At 38.6% G+C, this 12,588-nt stretch overlaps 2 protein-coding genes across 6 annotated transcripts in view; both read left to right on the forward strand.

The window, feature by feature from the left end:
- Positions 1-3,070: 3,070 nt before the first annotated feature.
- On the forward strand, positions 3,071-10,714 carry LOC127354555 (sialoadhesin-like). Of its 5 annotated transcripts, none has more exons than XR_007881580.1 (10): positions 3,071-3,283; positions 3,781-4,074; positions 4,154-4,387; positions 4,545-4,649; positions 5,928-6,143; positions 6,743-7,084; positions 7,414-7,762; positions 7,855-7,912; positions 8,327-10,035; positions 10,191-10,714. XR_007881580.1 is itself a non-coding variant. In XM_051384523.1 (9 exons), the coding sequence occupies exons 1-9, from the start codon at positions 3,229-3,231 to the stop codon at positions 8,531-8,533; spliced, it is 1,860 nt and encodes a 619-aa protein (XP_051240483.1). In that variant the 5' UTR covers positions 3,071-3,228; the 3' UTR covers positions 8,534-10,714. The 5 variants fall into 5 exon arrangements, 3 of the variants coding, with proteins under 3 accessions (XP_051240483.1, XP_051240484.1, XP_051240485.1); XR_007881581.1 differs by having other exon boundaries at positions 8,327-9,327; positions 9,835-10,714; XM_051384523.1 differs by having other exon boundaries at positions 8,327-10,714.
- Positions 10,715-11,167: 453 nt separating this feature from the next.
- The window catches only part of LOC127354554 (uncharacterized), a 50,830-nt gene continuing 49,409 nt past the window's right edge, over positions 11,168-12,588 (forward strand). The window contains exons 1-2 of the mRNA XM_051384522.1: positions 11,168-11,401; positions 11,643-11,942. Coding sequence (XP_051240482.1) covers positions 11,347-11,401; positions 11,643-11,942 — 355 coding nt within the window. The 5' untranslated portion in view covers positions 11,168-11,346. The remainder of the gene's footprint in view (positions 11,402-11,642; positions 11,943-12,588) is intronic.

Below are 12,588 nucleotides of genomic sequence, written 5' to 3' on the forward strand. Positions count from 1 at the left end.
AGGGAGCGAAACAGAGCTAAAAGGAGAGTTCCCTTTGCTGAATAAGGCCATGGAATATGGTCAAAAGCTCCCGGAATAGCTTAGTAAGTGGACCTTGTGCTAGGAATATTCATCATTCATTAATTCGTTCTCGCTCATGAGCTTCCTAATATATTTGACTGAAATCAGTAAAATTATTTTGAGAGATCCTGCAAACTAACAAAAAAACAGACAAAAACACAACCTGCGTAATGAGGGTAATCACATGCTGTGTAACTGGACTCCCACACTGAGAGACAAAGACATGTCTCATTTACTTCAGTAAGCAGGGAAACAGACATAAAGCAAGTTGAAAATGGCCTGTCAGCAGTGAGAGCCAGCTTGTTACACAGGTATGTGTACACACAGTCAAACAAAACGTCGTTGATCCAAAGCTGCCACTAATGACTTTTTAATCAAGTATAAAGCTCAAAGGTATTTCAAAATTTTAAAATCTGATGCCAAAGTTTACACTGGAATGCAGTGCCTGAGACAGTTTTATTCTGACGGCATTTTTGGCAGAGTGAACAAAACTGAAGCATATTTCTGTGTGTTTATGTGTTAATTATACAGTGTTGTTATTACCTGCTTTCCAACTCGCCAGCAGGGTGATGGCAGCAAGACAAGAGGTTCTCATTTGTGTTGAGACATGAAATAGCCTGGCTCCGCTCTCCTTTTTTATCAGCCCTCATTATTATCCTCCATACATCTCTGCAGAGAAGTCATTAAAAGTCCTGAATAAGACAGAGACAAGTGCTCAACAAGCCCAAGCTGGAGGGGCTGATCAAGAGTGGGTGGAGGGTGAACCGCAGAGGGAAAAGTTATAAAAGCTGATGAGGCTTGGTATTAAGAGGCACGATTCACTGGTTTGTCTCGTCTGTCTGGTGGTGTTTGGCACTGAGAGCTGCTTGGACAGTTTCCTCCATTAAAGGCTTAAAGATTGACATGAATGGCACCTACACTTAAGAAATAGTAGTACCAAGTGAAAACAGAATAAATCACATTGTGAACTGAACTGTTAACAACTCATGAAAGCAGATTGATTTTTGTTTTACTTAACTGTTGTGACTCCACATCAGCGTCATTGTTTAAAATCTAAAGTTCTAAAGACCCACAGTGAACAACTAGCAACTAGCTGGTGGACATATTGGAGCATTTAGCAATCAAAGAGCCGGATATATTTCCCTTATGAGTAGGTGGAGAGCAAAATAAAGCTAAAAGAAGAGTGAATATTGACCTTACATTTTGACTCCCCATGAATGTTAATGTTGGTCCATGTATAAATACGCTGTCAGTCTGTCTGTCATATCAACTTTATATGGTCAGGTGATAATATGTTGTGTTTACAGCTTGTTCCACTTCTCCCAAGTCGCCAAGAAATCCATTAATGCACATTTCTCAAATTACAATTTCTTGTCTATAATATTTTATGCATACCCATGTATATGCTTTGGTATAATGATACAGAACCGCACAATCTAGATGCATACATAACAATTCTTCTGAAAAGGCTTCGGAGAAATTATTACATCATAAAACCTCAGTTTATCTCGAAAAGTTATCATATGGCCTCTTTATTAAGTCCTTTAAGGTTCACCTTGAAATCCTGATAAAAGGCGGTCTTGATAAACTGTATAAACAGTTTTCATTCCCAGGTCGTCAAATCCCAACGAGAGGAGCGTTCAGTTAGTTGCAATCGGAGCCTTCACCGCTCGATGCCACTAAATCCTACACACTGGTCCTTTAATGCATGTAAAGCATTAACCTTGTTCTCAGGTTAACACAGGCTTGTCTTTTCATACAGAGCAGTATGAAAACAATCAGTCACCCCTTGCTATCTATCTGTCATCTATCAGTGTTGTTAGAGATTATCAAGCACACTAATGGATTTTACTGAAGATAAAACACTTGAGTCAAGTCAAAACAGTAGCAGGCTTGTGTTTCCTACATTTAAAGTTCCAGTGTGTAGGAATTAGTGGCATCTAGTGATGTATTTGCTAATTGTAACTCCCCTCACCCTTCCGTTCCAAATGTGGGGCAGAAACTACGGTGGCTGCGAAGCTTGAAAAAAACAAAAAGGCCATATCTAGAGCCTATCTAGGCTACTGTTACTTGACAGTTGATCCGCTCCCTCTGTAGATAAAAATTGACGACAATACAACAGTCTTTACAACTACAGTATTTTGAGGTGATAACACAAATGAAAACAAACCTATGAATATTATATTCCATTTCTGACAAAAGATCCTCCTAAATCTTACAATCTTACTTAGTGTCATTGACATGGTGAAATGAAGGTGATTAATACACTTGTCTGTCTATAACACAAACTTGAATTGTGTTGTCTTCATTATAATGGACCTGCCTAAGTACAGTATACTGTAATAATAGTCACACAACATGGCCTTGTCTCACTAGTCGAGGAATCCTGTTTCTTCACTATATTATGTCTGGGCACTGTTTATGTTTAGGCAGTAACCATGGTTGGCTGTTAACTATTAACCAACTCCCACACACACACACACACACACACACACACACACACACACACACACACACACAATTGCACCTGTTACAGGTACATTTTCTAACATTATGTGTGGATTTTTCTCAACATAGAGCAGGGGGATCAACTGGGCTCTAGGGGGTACAGCATCACATATGCTAACCAGCAAACAGTGGAAAATATTACTGAATACATTCACCCACAAGGCTTTGAGAAATGGTGTCCAAATGTCTCAGCAGCCCAGTACTGACTGCACAAGCTCCTGCTGAGATCATGTGCTGTAATGATAGCGCCCTCTGGAGGACACACTCCCAACTGCTAAAGCACAGAATGAGGAGTCTTCTGCTCCTACTTCATATTATATATATCAGTTGATGCACACATGTATTTATTTTCTGTATACGTCTGTTTAAGCGCTGGTGTACTGGAGAGAGAAAACTGTTCACCTGATTCTGCTGCATTTTGATGAAGGCCAGTACATTTTAACCATTTTGGCTGAGGATGAGGAAGTGTGACTAAAATAATAAGAGGAAGGAAGTTTGCTGTTTGCATGCTGTGTTAAACACTCAAATACAGTCCATTCTGTCGTCATTAGCCTTCATTATGTAAAAGTGAACTGCTTTTGGATTTCACCAATGACTGACATCTTTTTTGGATGAGCTTTTATATATTCAGCTGTTAAGAATTTAAAGACCTTAACAGTCATGTTTTTGGCAGAGGCTGGATGTGTGCTTGTGGGTTTCATCTTGTACATCTCAGGTAGGAGTAACTGTTTATGCTTTCTTATAATGAAAATTAACAATATGATAACTCTAAAAGACAGAGTAAAGAATTGATATTGTGCAGTTAAAACTGGGTTTTCCTGATAAAATATTGCATCATATAAGTGCTATAGAATATGAAATCTTCAGTGTGGTTTCTTTCGAAAGAAAGCTGCATAACATCTGTCAACCGCCCTCACACTGAACAACACTACATCTTTAGCATTTAGGTTGGAAGCCAGCTGCTGTTGATTTTAACCACTGGTTAGGTTTTTTGATTTTTTGAATGCAGTGGTGATGAGGCCAATACAAAAATGTTCTCATTAGGATCCAAAGAACTACAACAGCCATGTTTTAAAAGATGTGGATGTGTGTTTATGGGTTTCATCCTGTAAATCTGATGAATAATCCTGTAAAATGATTGTTTATGTGTAACAATAATGCCCATAAACTATTCTATACCAGCATAAGTGCTGTCTTGATTTTCTGTTAAAGGTGTTCAGGGACAAACAAACAGCATCTGTGCCTTAAAAGGTTCATCAGTGAATCTGCCCTGCTCAGCTGAACATCCCACTTCAAGCATGAAATGGTACACTGTACACTGGAATGGATCTGTACAGAATGAACTCTCTGCAGATGGAAATCGTGTAATGTACAAGCCTGAAGAAAGTCATCCAACTCTAACAATCAATGATCTGAGAGAGAGTGATGCAAACTTTTACTGCTGCAGAGACAATACTGATCGACCACAACACTGCTGGGTCTATAAAATTCAACTCCGTGTTACAGGTACAATGGCTGTCAGTAATTAATAACTTAAAGAATTAAATCAGTATATTAATTCTTATTTTACTCACCATCATCTCAGACCTGCAGGTAAAGGTGATTCCTGCCACAGAGGGACAGACAGTAACACTGATGTGTAGCACCAGCTGTCCTCTGACTGAAACCCCTGCAGCCTACATCTGGTACAAGAACGGAGAGTTTCTCTATCAGGACTGGTCTCCCTGGTACCAACAGCTGGTCAGCAGTGAGGAAGCAGTCAGATACTCCTGTGCTATCAAAGGCTACGAGGATCTCAGAGCCCCTGAAGTCTCAGTGGGTGAGTGATAATGTTTAGCTTCTTATCATGTGACAAAACCTCTTTATACTTTCATGAATGATGTTATTACCAGGCACTGGAACCTTAAATTATAAAGCTTATGAAGTACTGTGACTGTGTACACCAGTCTAAATGTTTCACATTTCTTTTTGTCCAGATTCTGTCACATCAACCTGCTTTACTGTGACCTATGCTAAAGGGAGAATGTGTTCTTATAAGCAGACATCAGAGGATGAGCCCTGCTCCATCACATATCCCAGAGGTTAAGTTTCCACAAATAAACACACAAACAATCCTCTCACCCACACACTTCTAATGCTTTTAATGTTAATTTTTCACAGAATCATTTGATGATCTAAAATTAGACACAGTTATATCAATTGAATGGAAGCGCATCATGAAAAATTCGGTAATGGATGCATGTGGTTGTTTTTTAGGTCTTTGTGTTGGAATAGTTGTTCTTCTGTGTTATTGTGGATTTCTTTTTTATATCATGGTATACATGTTGTATCTTAATATGTTGTGGTTTTATACACCTGCTACCTCGACCTGGTGTCTCTGGTGAGAGATGTTTTGTCACAATGGGACTTTTTGGTAAAATCAATAATAATAAAATGTATTTTAACTGTTCACACTGTCATATCATTGCTTTCTTGAAAAACAAATCTGTTTTGACTTACTCATTGGCACAGTGTATTATTTTAATTGATATTACAATTGTATAATTGCTTTTGTGCTAACCAGGGTTTGAGAGTATATAATAAACAATTCATGTAATTTATTGATTAAGTTATCCACTGAAACATGTTACAATAAAATTATAAACGCAACACTTTTGTTTTTGCCCCCATTCATCATGAGCTGAACTCAAAGATCTAAGACTTTCTTTATGTACACAAAAGGCCTATTTTTCTCAAATATTGTTCACTGACAGTTTGTGCAGAAATTCATTGGTTATGCAAACTGATTGTTGCAGCAGCTGTCCGGGTGGCTGGTCTCAGATGATCTTGGAGGTGAAGATGCTGGATGTGGAGGTCCTGGGCTGGTGTGGTTACACGTGGTCTGTTGTTGTGAGGCCGGTTGGATGTACTGCCAAATTCTCTGAAAAGCCTTTGGAGATGGCTGATGGTAGAGAAATGAACATTCAATTCACGAGCAACAGCTCTGGTGGACATTCTTGCAATCAGCATGCCAATTGCACTTTCCCTCAAAACTTGCGACATCTGTGGCATTGTGCTGTGTGATGGAACTGCACATTTTCGAGTGGCCTTTTATTGTGGCCAGCCTAAGGCACACCTGTGCAATATCTATGCTGTCTGATCAGCATCTTGATATGCCACACCTGTGAGGTGGATGGATTATCTCGGCAAAGGAGAAGTACTCACTAACACAGATTTTGACAGATTTGTGAACAATATTTGCCTTTTGTGTACATAGAGAAAGTCTGAGATCTTTGAGTTCAGCTCATGATGAATGGGGGCAAAAACAAAAGTGTTGCGTTTATAATTTTGTTCAGTGTATATTCATTTTCTCCTAACAGAAGTACAAGTTCAAAAGACTCCTGAATGGACCTATGTCAAACTGACCTGTCGCACCAGCTGTCCTCTGACTGTCTCCCAAACTGCCTATAGGTGGTACAGAGATGGATACTTATACAGATACATTGACAGTCAACAGTTGTCAGTTTCCCATTCCTCCGTTCAAAGCTTCTCCTGTGCTGTAAAAGGCCTCGAGGATCTGCACTCTGCTGAAGTCTGTGAGTATGAACACATTAACGTACTGTGTGGTCGTTTTAACTTATGGAACTTTGGTGTCACAAATCTACATTAATTGGGTGAATCCTTTCATTAAATTATTCAATTCGATAAAAAAAAAAAACTCAATGTTTCATAACCCTGTTTTCTGTGGGAGTAGAAGTAGAAAAAAGTGCAATGTGTTTTCCTGAATTAAAACTGTGTTGATGACTTGTAGCCATTAGATGTCCTTGTAGAGTCAGTTGGGACAGGCAGGAGCTTTGTCTTGACAAAAAAGTTTCATAAAACTAGAAATTGGAAAAAACACATCCACACATCCACTCATTACATGGGTTCAGCAGTTTATGGCGTGATGCATAAGCTCACAGAGATAGGAAGTCCACAAAATAGAAAAAATATATATAGTTTCCATTTTTGATTTCACAAATATCTGGAAAAGAAAAAAAAAATCTATTTTGTTTTTTTGTTTTTTTTGCAATATTGTAAATTGACTGAAGTTAATGAACTAAAAACACTGAGACACAGTTGTTGATTATTCAATGAGTAATGATATCAAACCTTCAACATTCATCCTAAAAAAACTACTGTTTATATATTCCAGGTGCTGGAGATAACAACTGCTGGATTGTGAATTACATCAGTAGGAGAATCTGTGCTCTACAAGGCTCTTCAGTGAACATTTCAAGTGAATATTCTTATCCCTACCACCAGCTGCCACAGTCTAAATCTTGGTTTAAAATAACAAGAAGTGGGAAGCAAGAAGTTAAAGAGCTGATTAAACCTGCAGGTCATGTGGAGTATTATGACAACATGAAGAATCACCACATCCTGAGAATCAATAACCTGAAGAAGAATGACTCAGCAGAATACACATTCAGACTCCAACAACAAAATGGAGGATGGAAACAGTCTGATTCTCCTGGAGTGACTTTGGTTGTCACAGGTAATTCTGCAGAATGAATATAATGCACATGGTACCAGTGTCATTGTAAACATTTGTGTGTGTTTTTTCTTGTTGGAATTTAAACATGAAAAGTCTTTGCTTCAGCTCCACTTACAGGTGATAATGTATCTTTAGTTGGCTAAATTTAACTGATTTGCTTTAATTACCCCTCAATGTGGCATAACAGAAAACATATTGTTTTGTTCAATAATAAGTACTTCTCCTTTATGTTTGGGTACATTTACTGATATATTAAATCATCTTTCAGGAAATATTGTGACTTGTGAGATACTCTTCTACATTTACTGACCAATCTAACCATCTTTCAGGTCTGAAAGTGAAGTTTACTCCTTCTGCAGTGGTGACAGAGGGTCAGACAGTCACACTGACCTGCAGTACCAGCTGTCCTCTGACTGACAACACAAACTACATCTGGTACCTGAACAGTCGACCTCTGACCCTGCCAGAGAACCAGAACAAACACCTGGTTCTAGACCCAGTCAGCAGTCAGCATGCAGGAAACTACTCCTGTGCTGTCAAAACCCACAACAACATCAGCTCTCGTGAAAAGACTCTCACTGTCCACAGTAAAACAGGAAAATGGACATCAGCAGCAGCTGCAGGAGTCGGAGCTGTTCTCCTGGTTATAATACCTCTCACTGTCTTCTGCTGGATTAGGTGAGCAACACTGTGCTCTGTTGAAGATTAATGACAATAAATTAATCTGAACTTGCTTGCTCATTTAAATATTCTTTCATTTCACAAACTAGAAGAAAGAGGACTTCAGATCAATCTCCTACAACTGGAGCAACGGACAACATGGAGCAGGTAAAGATCAAACATTTCAACAAAGTTCTTGCACAATATTTAATGTAAAATAACAGGACCATAGGATTTCAATCAGGACAGACCCCATTCTGAGTGAAGATATATCTATATCTATATCGACATCTACTTAGATCCATATATCAATATCTGTATGTATCTATCTATCTATATATATATATATTTATTTTTTTGATACAACAGATGAGAATTGTAAAAAGTCTTTGGTAATTAGACCCCATCTTGACGATGTCATATTCAAAGAGGGGGTGTGTAGCAGTGAATAGTATAGTAGTAGACCCCCGATGGAGTCTAGACACTGGTGGTGGTGACGAAGGAGGAAGATTAAAGACTAGAGACTGAAGATGATGTGATGAGGAGTGGCTCTGATGTCTGATTGTCTTTTCCCCTCATCAGCTAAATCCTGGTCCTTTGTATGTAAACATCTCAGCTCCACCAGCAGAGCAGGAGGAACTTCACTATAGCAGAGTCCACTTCTCCAAGACCCAGACAGATCCTCTTTACTCCACCGTCCAACCACGTCAGCCCAAGGAACAGGAGGATGTTGCTTATGCTGCTGTCATCTTTAGATCCAACAAGACAACTGATTCAGGATTTACTTAGTGGACTTACTCATCTCAATCAGTGCTACAACCACAGTGGTGTGTTGTGGGAACGTTTCTGCCTGAAAAGCTAGACTTTTCACATTCCAAGGCTTCTGCGCAATACAAACACCGTAATGCTTCACATTTATCTGCTCTCACACTGCGACCTTGTCATGAAAATAGCAGCATAGTACTCAACGACCATCATGTGCTGTGACGATAGCGCCCTCTGGAGGACGGACTCTTACTGTTACTGTTACAGAGCAGAATGAGGACTCTGTTACTTTTACTGAATGTTTTATATGACCTGATGCGTACATGTTATTTTTTGTGTCTGTTTAAGCTCAAAACAGAAAAAGAACATTGTGTACTTCAGTTGCTATCTGTTGAATGAATATTGTTAGTGATGTTTTAATGGGGGCCAACAAATCTTGTAAAGTCTGGGTTAATAGGTCAGGAAGTGTTGATATTTAGCACAACTGATGTTTTATTAGTTGCTCAATCAAATGGGTCGCTTTCTCTGCACCACTGAGCACTTTTACCAACCCAACAGGAAGTGGGCCAGTTTTAATTTAGTGGTCATTTTTGGCTATTTAAAGGCACTGTACATGAACAACCTCCTCCTAGAGCATTGATCGGCTTAGTGTGATCTAAAGTTCTCAAATGGACATGCCATTTGTTGAATTTTTTGCTGTGAAACAGGAAGTTGTTTATCCACAAGTTCATTATCCAATTTGCTCCAGTTTTCTCACGTTCAAGGGTTAGTCCCAGCCTGAAGACTCATCTCACCCTCATGCCTCTAATGCCTTTAAAGTGAGTTAATTTATCATTTATTTAAACTGTTCACAGTGTCATATATTTGCTTTCTTGAAAAACAAATCAATTCTTACATCCTCATTGGCACAGTGAGTTCAGGGTTTCATGGTTTCAGGGTACTAACCAGAGTTTGAGAGTTTATACTCAACAATTCCTGTAATTAATTAATTATGTAATGGTAAATGGTAAATGGACCTGTACTTGTATAGCGCCTTTCTAGTCTTCCGACCACTCAAAGCGGTTTTACACTACGTGCCACATTCACTCTTTCACACACATTCACGCAGTGATGGCAAAGTCCATCGAACAGAAACTAACATTCATACACATTCACACACCGATGCACGGCATCGGGAGCAATTTGGGGTTCAGTATCTTGCTCAAGGATACTTTGACATGTGGCACCAGGAGCCGGGGAACGACCCGCTCTGCCTCTGAGCCACAGCCGCCCGTTATGCACTTTAAGATGTTATATCAACTGATGAAGGTACATTCTCCCCACAGAGGTATATGTTCAAAAGACTCCCGCAGAGAGCTATGTCAAACTGACTTGTCTAACCAGCTGGACTCTGACTGACTCCTAAACTGCCAATCGGTGGTACCATGATGGACACTAATACAGATACACTGAGAGTCAACAGTTCCCCCTCCTCTGATAACAGCTTCTCCTGTGCTGTAAAAGGCCACGAGGCTGAGCACATTAATGTAAGTACTGTGTGGTCAGTTTTAACTTAAGGAATATTGGTGTCACAAATCTACATTAAATGAATAAATATTTTTATTCAATTATTCAATTCAATCTAAAACATTATAGAACATCATTTATCCTAAAAAAAACGTATATTTTATTTATATTTCAGGTACTGAAGATAAGACCTGCTGGGTCTTGAAATATGTCAGCAGGAGAATCTGTGCTCTACAAGGCTCTGCAGTGAACATTTTAAGTGAATATTCTTATCCCCACCAGCAGCTGCCACAGTCTAAATTATGGTATAAAAAACACAAATGTTTATTGTCATGTTATTTTCCCTGTTAGTTTTAGTGACTGTAATAACTTCAATATAATAGCAGTAACAGACAAGTGCAAATACAAAGGTGAGCACATATTTCTCTGTTGAACGCAAAGGGAAATCTTTTCTGCCTGAAATACCAGAGTTCACTGTCACTCTTCAAGACTTCTGACCTTCAGCACCCTTTCAGTTCACTCTAATGTGGACGACAAGTTTCATAACAGTACTGAGATTCACAAGCAGAAGCATGGCGACAAACTTGAAGAGAAGAGCCAGAAAAGCTCATTGCAGCAATTGGTCACTGTTTCTAGTGTGTTTAATGTTCTGTTACTTTCTGGATGACTTGCAGCAGTGAATAAAATAATAAAAAAGTATTTGTAAAATCTTTCCATATATGAAACATACATGTTGCTCTGCATGTGATGTGGTGAACTGAAAGATTATAGACATTTTATCTGTAGCTTTCTCTCCAATAAAGCTTTTTTAAACAAAATGAAAAAATAACAATACAGTCAATGATTTTGTTTTCTTTTAGACCACAAACCAACATAACAATTTAACTTTTCATTCAATACTTTGTTATAAATATGATGCAATTTTCGATTGCTGCATGTTGCATGAAGACACACTGTCACTATATAAAAACTGATAAAATACTTTTGATATAATAATCAGGGAGTGAGAGAAACATTACTCTGAAGGGAAATTCATCGTTTTCAAATAACTACTGCACCACATAAACTACTTCACTACAGGTCTTGTTTTACTGAGAATAATAATGAGGAAGGAAGTGAAGTTTAGGTGCCAGACATGCATGCAGTTTGTCTATCAGTCACCCTCACACTGACCAACAGTCCACTCTGTCTCTGTAAGAAGACTGCTGTTGATTTTGACCTTTCATTTAAATTATTTATGTTTTATGAGTTTTCATTAACACAGCAGTTGTAATAAGGTCATTAAATTATAAAATCAACTTTCTGATTGGAAGCTGAAGACTACGACAGCCATGTTGTTGGCAGAAGCTGGATGTGTGTTTATGGGTTTTATCCTGTACATCTCAGGTATGAATGACTGTTTATTCTTTCTTATATAATACTAATTAATTGTGACCTGGAAAAGAAATTGAAGGTTTTTCAGTAGTGTACAGTGCTGTAGGAGTTAATTTGTCGATAAATTAAAGGGAGATACTTTAGATGCATTACAGCATGAGACAGTATTATCAGTTAGTGATTAGTATAGAGAAGAATGTCAACAGAAGTACAAATCTGTCCAGATGTTTGCTAATAAAATATTCTGTTAAAGGTGTTCAGGGACAAACAAACAGCATCTGTGCCTTAAAAGGTTCATCAGTGGATCTGCTCTGCTCAGCTAAACATCCCACTTCAAGCATGAAATGGTACACTGCACACTGGAATGGATCTACACTTGTTCAGAATGAACTCTCTGTAGATGGAAATCGTATTACGTACGAGCCTGAAGAAAATCATCCAGCTCTAACAATCAATGACCTGAGAGAGAGTGATGCAAACTTTTACTGCTGCAGAGAGAATACTGACCAACCACAACTCTGCTGGGACAATAAAATTCAGCTCATTGTTTCAGGTAAACTGACAGTTAGTTGTCAATAATTTTTATTATTAATAATCAATATTTTAAGAATTTAACAACATATATATGAAATCTCATTTCATTTTCCATTTTCTCAGACCTGCAGGTAAAGGTGATTCCTGCCACAGAGGGACAGACAGTAACACTGATGTGTAGCACCAGCTGTCCTCTGACTGAAACCCCTGCAGCCTACATCTGGTACAAGAACGGAGAGTTTCTCTATCAGGACTGGTCTCCCTGGTACCAACAGCTGGTCAGCAGTGAGGAAGCAGTCAGATACTCCTGTGCTATCAAAGGCTACGAGGATCTCAGAGCCCCTGAAGTCTCAGTGGGTGAGTGACAACGTTTAGCTTCTTATCATGTGACAAAACCTCTTTATACTTTCATGAAGAATTTTATTCATCAGGCACTTCAACCTTCAATAAAGCTTTTGAAATACAATGAGGAATTTACTAAATTGACCAAAACTGAAAGCATTTCCTTTTGTCCAGATTCTATCACATCAACCTGCTTTACTGTGACTTATGCTAAAGGGAGAATGTGTTCTTATAAGCAGACATCAGAGGATGAGCCCTGCTCCATCACATATCCCAGAGGTTAAGTCTCCACAAACAAACACACAAACATTCCTCTCACCCTC

This window comes from Dicentrarchus labrax, unplaced genomic scaffold (genome assembly GCF_905237075.1).
Source record: "Dicentrarchus labrax unplaced genomic scaffold, dlabrax2021, whole genome shotgun sequence".
Classification (NCBI taxonomy): Eukaryota; Metazoa; Chordata; class Actinopteri; family Moronidae; genus Dicentrarchus; species Dicentrarchus labrax.